A 19,701-nucleotide genomic window follows, 5' to 3' on the forward strand; every position below is an offset into this window, starting at 1 on the left:
CTTGTAGGTTGAGTATGGACAGGAAGAGATCGCTCACCCGCTACTGTCACAGGCAGAACAGAATCGACTTGGAAAGTTAATTTATTGCCAGTTAACACCAGAGTAGGGAAATAAGAACAAATCAAAAATCATCTTCCTTGCACCCCTCCCCTCTTCCTGAGCTCAACTTCATTCCCAAATTATCTACTTTCTCCCTCTTGAGTGGCACACGGGGACAGGGAATGGGGGGTTGTGGTGAGTTCATCACATGTTGGTTTTGCTGCTTCTTCCTCTTCACACTCTTCCCTTGCTCCAGCATGGACTGCCTCCCACGGGTGATAGTCTTCCACAAACTTCTCCAGTGTGGGTTCTTCACACAGACTTCATGAACTGCTCCAGTATGGATTCTTTCCAAGGGGTACAGCCCTGCCAGCAAAACCTGCTCTAGCATAGGCTCCTGTCTAAGTTTTGATTTGGCTCCCCACCAAGTCCCCAGGACCCAGCACAAAAACCTCCAGCAAAGAGCAAAAGAGAAAAAAAACTATGAAAAAAATCCAGGCTAGCTGGACTATATTAAAATATATATGTATTTACGTATAGTAGTTATATACAGTTGAAATACTATATACAGTCCTAAAAGGGAAAGGGAAGGGGGAAAAAAAGGACAAAAAAGAAGGAGCAAAAACAAAACAGATAATGCACAATCAAAAACTCAGAATCTAGCGAACTAAAAAATTAGCAAGAGAATATCTTACTACTTTCCTTGGGACAACAGAAATTGCACTGAATGACTGTCAGCACCCTCCACCTCCCAAGGTCCACGAGGCCTCACCAGGCCCCACTCTCCCACACAGCAGAACCGACAGCAGGGAACCTGCACCTCCAGAGCCACCGCAAGGGAAGAGAGGAAGAGGCTTCTCTCTCCGTCTATTTATATGTTGGATTATGTAAAAGAATAGGATGGGCTACTTCCTTCCTTCCTTCCTGGCAACCAGGAAGGAAGTCCTAAATACAAAACCATTACAGCTCCTCTCTCCATAGGTTCACAGGTCCTGCCACAAGCCTGCTCCAGCAAGGGCACTCCAAGTGGTTACAGCCTCCTTCAGTACTCATCTACCTGCTCTGGTGTGGCGGGGTCCTCCATGAGCTGCAGGATGGATATCTTCTCCACTACAGACCCTCATGGACTACAGGGGGACAACCTGTGTTGTCACCATGATCTTCACCACAGGCAACCCTTTACTGAAGCACCTTCTCCCCTCCCTTCTTCTTTGACCTTGGTGTCCACAGATTTGTTTCTCACACATGTTCTCGCTCCCCTCTCCTAGTTATTGTGGCACAGCCATTTTTTTTCACTCTTACATATATTATCCAGAGGTGCTACCGCCATGTCTGATGGGCTCAGCCTTGATCAGCAGTGGGTCCATCTGGAGCTGGTTCAAATTGGCTCTGTTAGACATCAGGAAAGCTTCTGGCACGTTCTCACAGAAGTCCACCATGCTACCAAAACCTTGCCATGTAAACCTGATACATTTTCACATATGATAACCAGGTCCCAGAGAAAAAAGTTAGGCTTTTGGAGAAACACTAAGTCAAAACCCAACGAATGCTCAAAAGAAGTGAGGAAAATAAGTCAATGAAAGGTATGTGGGTAATCCTCACTTTACCTGAAACAGACATGGGTTTTTGCTCTTCAAAAGGGTAAGAACATAGTATTTTAGGGGGGCTTTGTTATTTTGCTGTTGTTGTTGTTTTCTTTTCTTTTCTTTAAAGAAAAGTCTTCATTCCATTTATCAGATTTCTGCTGAGGAAGTTGGGTCTTTTTGTTGCAACTTAACAGAGAGTCTGTGCCCAGCATACTCAATTTTCAATTCACCAAGAGAAACTGCCTGTCCCAATATAAAGTACCATAAAAGCAGCTGGAGGCAGTCTTAGATCCAAACACAGCAGACCAGTGAGCATCCACAAGCCTCAGCCTTGCCTGAAACAGTCTTCTTCTTTGTACAGAAAACATTCATCTGGATGAAGAGGACAAAAATTCTTCCTATATGACAATTCAGAAAGTTATTGGGTATGAGGGTTTTTTTTTTCAAGATTTGAGCCTGAAGACATGAGTCCAAGTCAGTCTAATACTCCAGAAGCATGGGAGCTGGTCTTGAGAATCAGAGGAGAAAATGGCAGACAAATACAAATATGCACTGGAATGGGCCCATTGGAGTCTCACAGGACAGTAAAAATTCAAACCAGTGTTTTTAAACAATATATGGAGAGTGTGTTTGCTTTCTGGTGTGGCCTACAGTCAGTACTGTCCTGCTGAGAAATCAGAACACCAAGAAATAGGACAAACTGTTAACTGTGATTATTTAAAGAAATTAGAAGAGTTTTGAAATTAAAATAAAGCTGGATTCCAACATCTTTTTGCCATATTATTTTAGTAAGACTTTTATTCTATTTTATTGTTTATTTATGTATTTTATTGTTTCTTCCATAGGTGGCATCAGCAATAAATTTATATGGTCAGGAGTATATATCAGAAAAGTCTGTGTGTCTCACCCTAAGCACAACCTGAACACTTTAGGAGTTTATTTTGAAGCTATTACATTCTGAAGAATTCAGCTCAAAGTAACTTGAAAATATTTTGGAAAGTTTTCAGATTAAAAGTCTTGAGGCAGTTAATTTGTGTTTTTTTCCAAGTTCTGTCAGCCAAGAAATACAAAATATTAATTGTAATAGATGGAAAAATTTCAAATGCAAAGTCAACCCTGATGACATGTTTCTAATTACTACTCATGAATTTTGTTTTTCTCTGTGACCACCACAGTAAATTCACATAGTTTATATTTCATGGATTAGAAAGAAAGAATATCTAAGGAAAAAACTGAATGTTAGCTCTACTAGGCTGCGCACACTATCTACCTGAAAAGGAAAAAACCAATAAAATTTATCAATGAAACCACAGTATGTTAAAAAAACCATTGTAGTAAAGATATGGTGAATTTACAACCATAAAATTCCCCCTAATGTCATCAATTACCTCTTCTTCAGCTCCATATACATTATGTGCCCATTCTAACATTATACTGGAACTGCCCACCTGAAAAATCCTTGTTTTGTTGTTGTACCTATGTCTTATTTTTTGTAAAAAAACTTGCACTCGTTTGCAAATTTCTTTTGTGAAACAATTAAAAAAACTAATTCAAAGGGTCTACACATTAAAAGCAACATCACTTGTAGGATTTTTCTAAGATTGCAAGAATGATTTACTGGTAGGAAGGAAGGAAAAGTCAGTGCCACACTTGGTAGGTATTTTCTCTACATCTAATCTTCCCATCCATGTCTACTGTTATTTTGTCATCTAATTGATGAGATTCATTTACTCTGGAATATAATTAAACCTGGCAATGCCTTCAGTGGAACCAGAGCACACTCCTTATCTCTTATGACAAGATTATAAAATATACACATGAAAGACCCCTGCTATGGTTGAAGATTCTGGTTAACTCCTGATCCACCGCTATCATAAATCCTTATTTTTAATTTCTTAGAGCATCATCACTGATTTGTATTTGAAAATTTATTTATTAAGCTATTTCAATTGTCTTTATAACTTCTTAAATTTATAAATACCACTTTTAGATATTTGGCATAGATAACGGACTAACCCAATTATCAGACAATTTTCAAAGAACTGGCATTCATCACTTGTCTGCTATTTGCAATTGTTTAGCAAGACTCCCTTACTATAGAGTGTTTGAGTTATTTTTCCAATATATAAATAAAGAATTTTGCTATGTGCAAGCACTTTCTCTGGTAATTACTGATGCACTTTGTTTCTTTGCTGGAGTTAATCGGTAATGCTCATAATAAGACTTTTCATATGCATGACATATAACATCGATAAATGTACCTAACTACTAAAAATTATGTGTTTGCTCTCATTTTTTAATGGCACTTCTCTTTATTTTAAAAACCAGATTGCAGAAGTGGCAGTTGTACACGATGTTGTGTATAGAAGGTTGACAGTTCTACAAAAGAGAAATTTTGCTTGTTTAAAATTAGTAATGATATGAGAGTGATCATGAAAGCTTTAGCATGCATATGCTCTAGGATCTATTCCCAGACTTGCTAATGGTTTCTTTTGGAATCTTCAAAAAGCATCCTGACTACCCTATCCTCATTTCTCTTTCTGTACTCACACTGGTCTTCACATGGATTTCCAATGCCCTCATTCTCATGTGACATGCAATGTTTAAAAAAAGATATGCAGACACTCCATGTTAGGTCACTTGTACTTCCTCCCAGTCATGGAACAGGGAAGCAGCTCTAGAGCTGCAGAATCCCCAGTTCTCAAATGTGAGAACTAATTTTATAAGGTCAATACCATAACAGGTAAGTTGAATAAAGTAATTATCATATTTTATAAACGGTGACAGTGAATATAAACTCAAATAAACTGAAAGAGGGCAGGTTTAGATTAGATATGACGAAGGAATTATGCACTATGAAGGCATTAAGGTACTGGAATGGGTTGCCCAGAGAAGTTGTGGATGCCCCATCCCTGGAAGTGTTCAAGACAAGGTTGGACGGTGTCCTGGGCAACCTGGGAGATGTCCCTGCCCATGGCAGAAGGGTTGAGACTAGATGATCTTTAAGGTCCCTTCAAACACAAACCACTCTATGAAACAGTACATTATTTTAATAATATTTATCTTAAATACAACAACTGAAAAAATAATTACTGTAAATTTTAAGTTGAACATTTTTTAAATCTAACGTAAGATGATAACTTCTAAGAATGCGAACATACTGCTGCCCTACTTTAAATATTTAACTGCTTTTTTTCAGGATGAAATCTATGTGATTGTACTATACTGTAGTAGTTTATGATCAATACATTTCATTATACTTAATTCACACACTAAGATTAGAAACCCTAATTTCCTATTTCCCTGCAAGTCACTTGACAAATTATTGAGTTTAAACATAAAGCCATCTCTCAGATTTAAATATTTAGAATACAATGATTCATATGACTGTCAGTATACTGCTATTCATATGAGAACATAAATATGATATCTAGCAATATCTACAGCAATTTTAAGATATTTTGAACTCTGCTTTCTAGAAAGTATTTTATTCTGTCTTACCTAAAGATCTGCATCTTTCTGTATCTGACACAAACATTTTTACAGAGATGGATTCATAAAAGTCACTGGTGTGAACCCAAAGAGGAACATTATTATATTAACAATAATTAATATTATTAAAAAAATCAGTAACTAAAATAATTCAAAGTGTAAATTTCTAAGCACAGGTGGATTTCATCAATGCCAAAAAACTTTTCATTACTAGTTTAAAACAAGGATTTACCCAAAGCAAAATTTTAGTTACCTTCATGTTTCAATTTATTTTCCTGTTATAAGAGTTTAAATTTTTGGAAGGTCACTTAGCAGCCCAGAAATCCTGATCATAACAACATATGTTGTTCAGCTACTTTTACCACATTTTATCTTATCAATGTACATTGGGACTTACAGACTATACAGATGAATTGTCAAGTGCTTCAAGTTGGATGTACACAAAAAGTCACAACTCGCTCTGTAAAGCTCTTCTCTAAACATTTGTTTTGCTTAAACTGATTTCTAACTATTTAGTTTCTTTTTAGTAACTATTATACTTAAAGAGCAGCTACAAATGGGACAGAGGGCCCTCCTCTTCGCAAAGTGCCAAAACAGAGAAGACAGGCAAGAGGGGAAAAGGTAAAAGTTGCACTGGGAGAGGTTTTATCTTGATATAGGAAAGTATTTACAGTAAGAACAATCATTCACTGGAACAACCCCCTTAGGGATGTGCAGGCTTTCAAGAAGTGACTGAGCAGGGTTTGGACAATCTCACCTTGGATCCCCTTTGCACAGAAGTGCAAAGAAATATCTCATTCTTTACATAGATAAATCAACTTATGGATTACTTACTTGTTCAGTATGACTGACCTATATTATGTTTCTGAATTAAAGTGACATGCTTAAAACATTCTTTTAAACGTTCCTATAAACTACAATTACCCCAGAAAAGAAATTTATCAGAATTCTGAAAAAAAAATAAAATACAAAGACCTGATTGTGGGATAATGTATAAACTATTTTTACAGTAAGGTGACATCTTGGGGTCAATAAGCATCAGTGAGTGGGCTGAAATATCCCCAAATGAGAGTACGACTATGCTCTCTTTTCCTCCTTTTTTAGTTTTTCTTGTAATAAGAAAAATACATAAGTGAGCACACTGCTTTCTTAAAAGTAACAATGTATCCTTCTGAACAAGCCTTTTACTTATACATTTTTATATAAGAAGGAATGATTCAAAAAATAGTTACCAGGAAAAGCAACGTTGAATACACATAATTTCAGAGAGATGGCAACATGTCTTAAGAATGAGGGTATGTCCCTGAAGTCTTGTTCAAAGACAGAAAACAAATTAAGAGACTCTTACAATAAAAGTCCATTAAAATTATTTACCTTTACAAGGAAAAGAGCGAAGGAAAGGACTTTAATGTTTTTAAAAATTTTTTTAAGAACCTGTTTAAGAGGGAGTTTTGGCATGGGAGAAGGCAATGGCTCCATTAGAGAATCAAAAATATCTAGATTGTGAGAACTTCTGTTTGGCATTATTCCCAGAGCACAAAGCCACACACAAATAAATTCCTTACTATAGGCTTTATCCCAAACAGGGAGATTCTTTTCTCTCACTAGGATCTTTCCTTCAAATCTTGGTCTGACAAAATTCAAATGACTTCTTACTTTCATAAATGGCTTAAATTACATCATCAGTTTAAAATGAAAAAAAGACTTTGGTTCAATTTTTCTTCTATCTGTCACTATGCTTAGCAAATTAGATCATTCCTACTGAAAGTTATTAGGAAAAACACATATACCTTTCTCTCCCTCTTTTTTACTTTTTTTTTTTTAAATTTTCATATGGCAGTATCTCTAATATGACTTTCAATATTAAAAACGACACTTTTATTTCTGCTGCTGTGAGTTAAGGAAAATTACAGAAAGGAGGAGAAGGGTCCAATATAAATGGCAGAATAAAAGGAGAAGACAGTGTTATAAATCCAAACAAATTTCAGATGGCAGCAGCAGGACTAGCTTTTGAATGTGCTTTTGACTTAATTTTTCACAGCATACCCTTTATATTGTTTATATTTCAGCAACAAGTATGCAGAAAACAGCATAATTTTCCCAGAAAATGCTGTCACAAAACCAATGGAACAATTACTGCATCTCCCTCTCTTCATACACAAAACAGCAACAATTCTTTCTAAATAACATAGTTTGAAATGTTTGGAATGTTAAAGGCTGATTCTTTCCTCAAACTGGTCTACAATTCAAGTCCCTATCAAAGATTAGCTTTTCAAATAAGAACTACTGAACTTTTTCTCAACCTTCACAACTTTTTTCTTCAAATCTCTACAAAAACCTTTCTACAATCCATAAGATACAACAGAGAACACAACTGTTGCCTATTATGATGACCATTAAAGTCTCATTATTTTCTTTTGACAGTCTGTTATATTTATGAATTTATTTTCTCATCTTACACTGAACCATAGAATATCTCACGTTGGAAGGGACCCATAAGGTGAAACTCCCTGCTCTTCACAGGACTACCTAAGATTAAATCATATGACTGAAAGCATTGTCCAAATGCACCCTGAAGTCTAAAAGGCTTGGTGCCACGACCACTTTCCTGTGGAGCTCTCAGTGAACAATCTTTTACTAATGTCCAGTCTGAATTTCAGATCCAAGACCTTGGTGGGATGAGAATTTTTTCCTAACCTGTCTCCATTCTGTCTTGGAATTCAGAATTTACTGCTGCCTCCTGCTGTGTCAGAATCATTGTTGCTGGCTATGAAACAACTTGAATGATAAAACTAACAAGGGTAAAGATTGCACTTCTGAAGTTTTTAGCTTCAAACATACCAAACGTATCACGGAAGTAGCTCTTTGATGATGAGTTTCACTCCGATTTCCATGGGGCAAACCTTGTAATTACTATTTCTAGACATCAATATTACATAACATACTGCTAAAAAAAGTAATACAAAATCAGAATTTTTCAAAATAAAATGAAGATCATTTTCACAACAGTAAAAAATGGAAATTAAAGAGTAAGAGTAAGTGTTTTTTGAGTTTATCACACTACCTTCTTCCAGGATGGGTCTCAGCACAACAAATGGGATTTCTTGCAGTGGTTCCATGTGTTTGTGTCCAGCACTCATAACCTTTATCTGGGGCAAGCAGACGACAAGTGTGCCAGGCATATTGGCCTGCCCATGGTACCAGCTTCGCACAGTCCCAGGAATGTCACCCGATACAATAGTACTTGGAGAAGGCAGGCTATCATTTGGAAGGAATACACAACAAGATTGCACTTCAAGCTGAAAAAACAAAGCCAAGAAAGATCCTCAGAAATAGATTATTTCCCCCCACCACTGGAGAGTATCCATCTTGGTACAAAATCTGAAGTTATTCATCCATCACAACTGATTGAAAATAGTCTTAACTTTTAGTTGAATTAAGAGGAAAGATGACACAAAATGTTGGAAAACAATATATTCTTGTAAATTATGATTATGGAAGGGAGAAGAAGGATGACTTTGCTCTGTAAATTAATCAGAAAGGTGCTGCCATATAAAGGGAACATACATATATCTACATTTCAACAGCTTTTTACAAGTGTAATTGAGTCAGAAAATGTTCTCACAATAAAGCTGAGAAAGTCCTCCTCTTTTAGCAGTTCATTAGCTTTTGTTAGCAATAGCTAAGTCTCTGGAACTAGTCAACATTTTATATGCTGTTACTTTTTATACAGAACTGTTTCAGGGAAAATTCTGTCTTTACTTAACAGACAACAATAATGAGCATATACAAAAAGGTTAATCATTAGATAAACCAGGAAAAATACAAACTTCAGTGAAAAAATGACTTTTAAACAAATGGAGAGGTTGGCAAAGTTTATACAGCTTTTGTCTTGTTTTCATTGCAAATGAGAAGTAGCATATACGTTTTTATATGAAATAGCATTTTTCTATTCTATATTTTCAAGCAATATTTTTACCCTGGAGCATTTCTGACCATTTTGACACCTTCTTACGAGTTTCCAGCAAGGCTGAGTGAGCCCAAACCAAGAACTCAACTCATTACAACTTCTTCACTGAGAGCTGGTGTAAGCTGCAGGCTGTTAGTCTTCCTTGGCTCTTGCAAATACCATTCTGGCACCTGGATTTCAAATAGCTCTAACAGCCTGCACACTTGAATGCTTTGTTAAGCAAATACAAGCTGTGAGTCAGTTCATTTCTTTGCATTGCTTGGAAAAGTCTAGCATACAAAATGTTGGACAAGATGTTATTTGTAGCCGTGATTAAAACATTTATTTGCTGTAAACTTACATAACAGTCTTTTAATTTGACATCATTAAAGACAGCACAGCTTAAAAGCCATAACCAAGGTTTGTACTTCATACTCTCCCCTGAAGGATATTAGGCCCTCAAGACCACAATAGTGATTTGCAATAGAGCTGAATTCCCCACCACCATAAGCACTTTACCAGTCGACCGAGGAGAACACAGATATTCATCTTTATTTCAGCATTTTTGTGCTCTTTTGCTTAGACAAACTGACAAGAATTCACTGCAAAAAAATATAACTAGAATTTTGCAAAAATAAATACATTATTACATGAAGTCTGTGTTTGTTTCTGGTTTTAGAACTGTTTGAGTTGTAAAATGAAGTTAATTACATCTTTGATAAGTAGTTTATTGATCCAAGGTTGCAGAGTATACTTTATTTATACTGGATGAAAAGCCAGGGTGTATTGTTACAGATGTAATAGATTTGGACTTTTTTTTTAAATGGTAAATTAGTCATTGTGTCAATTTGCAAAGATTTTTACAGTGACACATTAGATGATTTTCTGGTCTATTAGTAATACGTTGCAGGTCAAGCCATTGTGGGATAATGATAAATCGATGACAAAAGAACTTACGATCAGTATAACTGTTGTTTTATCTGTGCATTTGCTGAGTAAACAATTTATAAAAAATCATCCATTCTTCATATATACATATATACATACATATATATATATATATATATATATATATCTCCATGATGATTAACATCAAATGCTGCCAGGATATACAAACCATGTGGCAGTAATAATCCAAAAATTTCACCAACTTGAAGAGATACTATACTTTGTCACATTACGAGCAGCAGGATCTACAGGACACATTTTACAAAGCACTCTTGAGAAGAGATCTCAGTACTTGGTATAGAGTTTTTGCACTTCATTTACAATTCAGTACAGCTTTGTACTAAAGAAAAGTTCTTCAGATTACTTTTGTTTTATTTTACCTTGCCTATCAAGAATACTGAAGTAGAATCACAACAGTTTCGCTCCTTTACACTCCTGATGGAAATTCCTTTTTTACACAAGCAGCTCTTTGTCATTTATTTTCAAACAACTGAATGGGGTTGGGCCATGAGTTTTGGTGGGCTTTACATAATAGCATCAGGCCCTCCATATGTGTGATATATGCATTCAACCTCCTTAACTAGACCAGCAGCAGCTCAGTACAAGCTCCAAAGGAGGTAAAGGCCTCTGCAGACCGGTCAAGAACTCCTCCAGGAAACCCACAAAGGGCAGAGTGACCCAGTGAGTATGGATGCCTGGAACTCTGATCACACAATTAACACTTGAATAGTAGGTGTTTTTCCCAAGACTCAGTTATCCAGGAACAAAGAAAGCTGTGCATATAAGGAGTCTCTTGCACACCCTTCCCACTGTATGCCATTTGACTACCAGCCAATCACTTTATCCCATAAAAAAGGCAGACTAAGTGAACCTCCTCTGAGCTCTCCCTGCCAGGCAGCATGGCTGCCCAGCAGTGATGTCTCCTTGAACTGGGACATCTACAAACAACGGATCTCTGCATGGGGTCAAGTTTTCTTGAAATTGCAACTGGACTGCACACCAGTTAACTCTCCCTTTGGGCTGGGAAGCCTCCCAGTGTTTTGAGTGTTTGATCTGAGACTGAAAGATCCTTCTGTACCCAAGGCACAGAGATCCCTTATTTGCAACAGATCCTCAGTAAGCTGCTGATAGCATGTTAAATTAATACTAATGAAATCCATGTAGTTAATTCCTTTAGACATAGTCTCAGACTTTGACAATGGTCTAAGATTACACCAAGCTGCACCTAAGTTCCATCAGGACACTTAGAAAGTAAGGACTCTTAAACACTGAAAGTTGTGACTCAGTGGGAGGACTTCCTTACTCTTTGTATTTTTCAATCAGATATAAACTGTCGTCCAGGTTTGAGACTAAGATCAGATCTAGTTGCTCCTAAGCTCCATCAGAGGCTTAAGCAAGAAAGGCTGTCCACTCTGAATGACTCAGCAGGAGGGTTATCTCACCGTTTTTTGTCTTCAGCCTCCATGTAAATAATGCCAAATTTATTCTATTTTCCTTTCAATGTTTCACCCATGTAGTAAGTGATAGAGTGAACACTGCTATTGAACTTTGCCAAGTTGCAAAATTCCACGTTTTAGAGAAAATTATGCAATTATTATGATCACACAAGAAATTTATAACTTGTATGCAAAAGGACCCAAAAAATGCAAAATTGAATAGCACCTGTTGAATTTCTCAGAGGTAGATTCTGCTTATGCACAATTATCAACTTCAATGGAATTTGTGTACGTTTATCCTACTGAATCGGGAGATCTCTCTACTTACAAATTCCAGTAAAGGAATGAAGAGTACACCTAAAATGATGGAATTATATGTTGGACAAATGCGAGAATGTGAGCTACAGATTGCTTCACCAATCGGAAAGTGTTTTAAAATATATGTAATCCAAATTCTTAAAATTAAACTACATTAATAGTATATATTAAAGCTATCATATAAATCTTTTTACACTTTTTAAATAACTGTTAAATTGTGTGCCTAAAATTGTGAATTTAATGTAAGATGTGACTGATTTATGTAACTGAATATAAATCTGCAGCAGTAAATCTTGCATTAATGTAAGGATCTGACAATCCAAGGGAAAGAAAATGAAGTAATCTGCCAGTAAGAAGTCCTCAAGCTGGGGGTCAGATCCTGTTCATGGAAACCATCTGGTTGGGACCCTCCAAGCCACACCAAACACAAATGATCTTTTAAAAAAATATCCTATTCATTAATGCTTCGCAGCTGCACTGAGTGTTACTTCATTTTTCCATGGCAACATCCTTTCTGTTTCAAGGATCTTATTTCAGTTTTGGTAGCAACATGTTCGTTTGCCAATACTGAACACATTCATGTGTTAAAGAGAAGGAATTATTACAAATTCTTGAAACAGGATCATCCCCTATTTTCTTTTCTATTATGTCAAGGCCTATACATGCTAAATAACATACACTAATGATAAGTCAATGAAGTAAGCACTATTTTCCCTTCTAGTTTTTAAAAGCTATGCAAAGCATATTGCTCTATGCTTCTATTAATATATGAACCTAAAAAAGTCCAATGACTTTAAGACTTTTGTATAAAGAGGAAAGTATTAAGTTACTGAAAAAAAAGAGTATTTTTAATTCATATTTTATAAAAAGAGAATGTTGCTCTTTAGAGAGAACAGTGATATAAATACTGCCAAAGAATTAGATCTTCCTGAGCAGAGTGGGTGGAAGGGAAACAAAACAAGTGACATGCCACAGTTATCCTGCACAAGTGCAACAAAGAGAGAGAGGTTGTACATGAGTCTTTACAGTCTTTCATGGTAGTGATACCATAAGGAGATTCCCTTCCATAACCCACATTTTATAGTAACATAAAATAATTAGAGGCACCAAAGATTTTCTACAAGGTGACACTTGTATAAGGGTGTCTCTCCTGAGAAGTTGCCTCTCTCCTCATCATCCCACATATGCTCTTGGCAGGAAGGCTAATGTGTTTTTCTGGGACTTTCAAGTACAGAATATCATCTTGCAATGACTCCCAAAAGTGCCGAGAACTACTGTTACACGTCTCAGGTAGGGGTTCTGGTGTGCTCAGCGTTATAAGAGCATAGTTCAGACTCTGACATCCAAATTAGTTCGACCCATTTAGACCATCCACAGTTGAGCCAGAGACGCACCATTTGTCAGAATTTTAAAAAGCAGGACAGAAATTTGTGTTTTGAAGTTATACAGAAAGTAAAAATTATATAAATGGAAAGTAGAACACATGAGTAAGAGAACTAAGTGAGCAGGCTACCTGTACATAAAAACGAGTATAATATGGATCAGCTGCATTTTCTTTGACCACTTAAAACACAGTGTCTTTGTACTACATAGTATTCCTGTTTTTTTCTAAGAAAAGTTTCAAACCTTTTAAGAAGGTTTTATTTAGTTATGGAAAACTCAATTTTTTGTTGGTTTGTGGTAAGTAACCAACTTAAGAAATCATCCTATCTCATAACTGCTGAATAACTCCTGTGAGCTGTTACTGCTAAGTTACAAGTCACAGAATCTCTTTTTGAGCCCTGGATAAAGACACTGTTCAAAGAACAGGAACTGCTGTCAATTCCATCCTTCCCTTTCTGGCCTTTCAATGCTTCACTCTGACAAAAATTTTGTACAAGTTATATGTTTTAAAGAAAATATTATTTTCAATAATTTCAGGGAACAGACTTTTTTTTTCAAATAAATTCAGGGGAATTTAAAGGCATGTGGCATATCTAAGTTTTATAAGTAACAATTACACTCTTATTTAGTTGGCATTCATTGCAACATTACTCATTAATTCATTTACTTTTAATACAGATCCTTCATTGTTCTCACTGGAATTCTGCATTAACAGCCAATTAAAATTAATTGTGTTTATACTGCTTCACAATTTTAGCAACTATTAGTATGAAGAACATGTGAAAAATGAGTATTATTCTCCTATACAGCGTAACTGCCAAAAAGACTTCAAGGCTGCATATAAAATCCTACAACGACTAAATAATAAAACAATTTTTTATAGTTAAGTATGAAGGTCTTCTAACTTACATACTAATAGCTTACCACAACTCCAATGCACAAAAATCTTTATGCAATATTCTATCAAGAGCAAGCCAGGGCTAGGGCTAAGCAAGTACCAGCTTTGGATCCAAAATAAACTTTCTAGTTACTTTGGTTCCAAACTCATTTACTTACTCAAACTTCTACTAAAAGAATAATCCTTTGATGATTTTAAGTTATGAAGTTCAGTTTTATCTGATGACAACTACAGACTTTTCTGTTCTACAATGATACTACTAAAATATCCAGGAACATAAAAATTAGCTTTAAAAAAAAAGCCACAGAGTCTAAGTGCTCCAGCATTTAACCAGACAAATTATTCTAGAGATTTGCCTTTTTCATGCCAAATAATAATAAAATACAGAAAATCTATATGAATTTAACCTATAAATATACTTATATGTGTTTAATAATATGCACATTATGTTTAATAAAATAAAATTGAATTGAAAAACAGTCATAACCCTCATCTTCTTATCCTCTATATATCACCTTCCACGAATTTCCCATTTAGGCTGGTATTGAAGGAAACAAGCTATATAAATGGCATTTGTGTCTTGAAAAACATATTTAAATAAAATAGATGTAGGGACTACTAGCAGTAATAAAAAGAACAGCAAGCATATCTATAAATCCTTCATATTTTACTAAGAACTACTGCATATTTTTGTGGAAGCACTTTCTTGAACTTTTCCTCTAAGGTTTCCTTGGAGTCTTGAAACTTTTCAGTGATAACATGCAGTATCTTTCTAGCAAGATACTGGCCAATTCTTTACCAAGTACAATCAAAGCACAAGGATGAAACACACTAGAGGTGTGTAAGGTACTGTATCAATTCATAAGGGTGTTTAATTTCAACATACATAAAAACTAAAAATATAATTTCATAGTCATAATGATAAAAATAGAAAGCACGAGTACTCTACTAAAAAATCCTGTAAAAAGTAAATAAATCTAGAACCTCAAATACTAGAAAAAGTACCCAATACAAAAAACCCTCTGCCAGTATTAGCTCTAATCTGTGAATAAATTAGGTCAGAGCAGCAATATATTATGAATTACTCACTGAGAAAACCTGTGCCTGTCACTGCCACCAGCTTTCATCTCCACAAAAAAACCCATTACCTTTCTTTTTTTTCTATCTAGTAACAAGCAAACTTCATTTTTAGCTGGTTGTTTAGCTGGAAAACAAGCAAAATACTCATGAAACAATGATGAAAGATATGGCTGAAAACTAAACAGAGTTAATAGGAAGCATCTCCTCAACTTCATGATGTTCTGCAGTCGAGTCACAAGTCTCAAGTTCTTGCTCAGGCAAAACTTGAACTTTCAAACTTCCTAATATTGTGAATAGTAAGTCCTTTCTACATGAAAAAGAAGTAACACAGATACAGGTTCTGGGATGAGCCTGTATATAAATAAATATATTTCTTGGTAGGAAGAAGGAACAGGTATTCAGTGATTACTTTCTATAATATTGGGGTTTCTCGTGATTTTTTTTCTTTTTTAAACAAAACCAGTTTTGGTACTATATACTGGTGTACCATAAAATACCAAACCCATAGAATGCATGGTTCAAACGGCACAGGTTATAGTAGTTCTGAATTAGGGTTATTTCCCAGCAAGCACTCGATAAGTACTGGGAACAGTCTTAATTCTAGCATTTCTAAGCGATCCAATATTTGTTCATGCAATCTTAACAGTGGACTTCTAACACAGCATCAATACTGCTACATGAATAGCCTGCTCTTACTGATCAGCAACCACCATCTAGAGCAGTATAAAACAAAATGCTTTAATCCGAGCAGCCAACTACTTGTCCTTTTTGACAAGGTAGACAAGTAAGCTGCTGAGCCTTCACTGTATAAGAGCATATTGTATCATACACCCTGAGAAAGTATTTATTGTATATGCTTTCCTCAAATATTTTTAGAAAAGAAGGCAATCTTCAAATCTAACTACAGATACAAAGGTGTATATTTATGCTTATAATACAGAAAAGTGTGACAAGCAATTTTTCTTCATATATTTTTTTTAAGAATCTTTCCCTTGAATACAACAAAGTATTTCAAAACCCAATATTCTAAATCTAAAGCATTCTTTTCTTAATTTACCCAAAATCTGTACTTTATTTTTCATTCTCTCAGACTTTGAAACTACTGAAATAAGACAATAAAACTAAGAGCTCCTTTAAAAACCCTCTAATAAAAAGCACTAGGATGCATAAAACGTATCATAAAGTTTGGAAAGACATAGTTTTTTTTTCACTTCCTTTTCATCTTACCTGAAGTGTAAGGCACTTAACTGCATTCCACACTATTCCAATAAATTCCTTCATTCTTTCCTCAGGACTTCTGCAACTTTCAGATGAGTTCAGCATGGTTTTCACAGGAAGTGACAAAGGACGAGATTCTAATGCAAACAACAAAACTCAGTTACAAAAAGAATATCTAACTAAATAATATACTTACTGATGAGCAATGAAAAAGATTATTTATTTAAAATTCTAGAAGAGATTTTTTTCTCACTATGTATATCTCACTGTGGACATGATAATAATGTCTCTATTACTGTTTTTAAACCTGGCAATACAACTGTATTGGTTAAGCCTCATGAGAAATGCAATGCAATGCAATGAAATTAAAGGCTTAAACTTTTTTAATATAAACTGCTACAAAACTATTATGAAGAATGTTTGCCCTAAACAAATTAAGATAATTTGCAAAGTGTGATAACCTATTCGGTGATGGAACAGAAATCCCAGAGGTTTTCACATACCAGTGTCATCTAAAGGTTTCACCTTTCTAAAATTGTAAGAAGTGAAAGACAGCCCATATTAAATTACAGCCTTTATTTCGTTTTCTAAAAAAATTCCATTAAAAAACTTGCCTATGTTTCAAAAAAAAGGCATAAAAATTAAACCATTTTCTTACTTTGTCAAGATTAAAGGTATGAAATATTTCAGTAAAATTCAATTTTTCTAGTAAAAAGAGAAATTTTCTTAAATTGTTAATTATTTCATAACATGAAAATATTTAACATAACAGAAGCATTAAATTGAATATGAGCATAGTATAACTTTACAAGAAGACTGAGTGGTGCATAGTTCTTTCTGACATCTTCTACTGAATATCCTTCTCCTTATGTTTTGGGATACCCACCAAACTATTGTCAGTTTCTTAAACATTTCTAGATTTGGCCTACATGTTGTTGAACTGACAAAACTGCAGGAATAAATTATGAGATCTTCATGACTTAAATTTAAACTAAATCGAGATCAGCACAGGTATGACAATTTATGTCTATCAATTATAGAGCTAAAAGAAATCTGTAGCATGCAAATTAGAGAAAAATTCTTCAAACAAAATTATGCTATCAACTGAACTCAGGTGAGCAAAAATATAAGCTCCTTGATATGCATCACTGAGTCGTCAATCAGTTTAATCATGCAATGAAACATGCAGAGATTTAAAACTAACATCTAAGAGGTGAATTTCTGCCAAGAGCGTGCAGTGTTAATGCCACAGGAAGAATGAATTTGTGACACTTTCCCTGTCAAGACTAGATTTGATTATTATTCTAGAAAAAATCCTCTCAGATATTCCTGACTCCAATTACGGATATCTTAGAAGGATAAGGAATGAAAACTGGCCCATGAGAATGTAAAACCTGTGACATTTCATGATGGTTTGTTGTCGGTTATGCTGGAGAGACAAACATGTAAATTGTTCATATGGAAAAGCAGTATGCTGTAACTGTTTCATAATACCTCCTCACATGGACACTTATGCCATGAAATAAGTCTTCCTTCCCCAGTATGAATGGATTCAGTTCAAACAGACACTCAGTGAAGAACAGTTGTTCTGCTTTAACTTCTAACTCTACCTCAGTTCACACCATCTTCTTTGTAGGTAGGCCCTACACTACACATACTACAAGGTAAGAATTAGGAACAGCTTGAGTACCAAGAAATATTAAGATAAAGGAGTTTTTGAAGCACAGAACTCTATATCACAAGTGTGGATAAGGCTGAGAACATTATACAAAGTCACTGGGAGACTCTGGAAATTTCACAGGTAGGATGCTTCAGGTCAGGATGAATAGATAAATACAATGGAAACCAACACATTCTATAATGCAATCAGCAACGACTGTCAACATCCTATATCACTGAACAAGTACATCCCTCATGAGTGGGATTTAAAGCTAGGTTTTGTTCCAATCTTCTATGTTTTATTTGCAGGGAAACACTCTGCTAATTCTCTCTCATTTAGGGGAGTAGCCAGAAACAACAATCTGTGAATTAAAAATAAAATTTGCTGACTAAAGTACCACTTGTTTCTCTTCATATGTGTAACTGAAACCTGCAAAGCTGATAAAAATTCCAGGAATATCCATGATAGTAAATAGCCTCACTGTAACCCCTCATGCTCAACCAAAAGACAAAAAAAAAAAAAAAAAAAAAAAAAGGAAGTCTCAAAACCCCACAGAGATAAGGAACTATTCAATCAGAAATCATGGAAAATAGAAAAGAAATAAGAAGTGTGTCACATAGGGGAAAGAAGAAACAAGCATAAAAGTAACTCCTGAAGAGAACAGAAGAAAGAAGTCTTCTGTTAATTTTTTTCCTGCCTTGGTAAATCCCAGAGTTTTGCCTGAAGGGATGTTGGGACAGAACAATACCTTAATTCCCTGTTGGGCAAGGACATCAGTAGATGACACTTGCTAAGAGCCTGTCAAGTGTGGTTACCATGTGTGTTTGGCTAGTCCTCTATAGCAGACATGTAGACTGGATCAGCTCCATCTGTCTTGGTAGGAAGGTTAATTTCCTAAAATAATTATGCTACTTAGCTACTACTGAATTGAAAACCTCAGGACATTTCCTGGCACTGTAATCAGCCTTGTGTTGAAGCCAGATGCCAGTCAGCAACCACTAGACAGAAAATAAGATTTGTATGAAACACTTGGAAATTTATGAAAGGGGAAAACCCAAACCAACACAATGCAGGGGGTGCTGCTTCAGGTTGTACAAGTAGAAGTTTTAAGAAAACCAGTGTATAGGAACTTAAAAGAGTCCTACTCTCATCTTCCAGTACCACATAATTGGGATACCCATAACTGGTATTTTTGCAAACATATACACATAAATTACAGAAGCTGCCACACTCATCATCAGTTTCAGAACACATTAGTAATGAACAGCCTTTTGAAAAGGACTGATCAGATCAATCAGGATTGAGCTGCCAGGAGGAGCAGTTTTCATAATTAATTTCATATATTATGATTAAAATACAGAGGGAGTTAAAAGTGGTAATATTGCAAAATTAATCATTAAAGTACTCACTTTGTAGGAGAGGCCACCAGGCCAAACCATAGGTATAAATTCTATTTAGAGGTGTCTTTCTTAGATACATGTCTCCTTTGTGTTTTTTAGACTACGGGGAACAAGCTGTTTTACAAGTCTGATCCATAAAATACATATGCTTTGAAAATAAAAAAAAGATTTGGGAAAATGATGCTATTCTGTGCTATTAATATTCAGTGATCTAAGGAACAGAAAAGGGAAAAGAAAACTTTTGAACTGTGAAGATTTTGGACAAATGGACATTTCCTAAAATAAATCAAAGCA

At 35.3% G+C, this 19,701-nt stretch overlaps 1 protein-coding gene across 1 annotated transcript in view; it reads right to left on the reverse strand.

Annotated features, from left to right (window-relative positions):
• VPS13B (vacuolar protein sorting 13 homolog B) overlaps positions 1-19,701 on the reverse strand; it is a 424,315-nt gene that overhangs the window by 205,204 nt on the left and 199,410 nt on the right. Inside the window, exons 21-22 of the mRNA XM_008924039.2 lie at positions 16,357-16,484; positions 8,182-8,416 (exon numbers count right to left, since the gene is read on the reverse strand). Coding sequence (XP_008922287.1) covers positions 8,182-8,416; positions 16,357-16,484 — 363 coding nt within the window. The remainder of the gene's footprint in view (positions 1-8,181; positions 8,417-16,356; positions 16,485-19,701) is intronic.

Source organism: Manacus vitellinus, unplaced genomic scaffold, assembly GCF_001715985.3.
Source record: "Manacus vitellinus isolate BGI_N305 unplaced genomic scaffold, ASM171598v3 scaffold_1_pilon, whole genome shotgun sequence".
Taxonomy (NCBI): domain Eukaryota; kingdom Metazoa; phylum Chordata; class Aves; order Passeriformes; family Pipridae; genus Manacus; species Manacus vitellinus.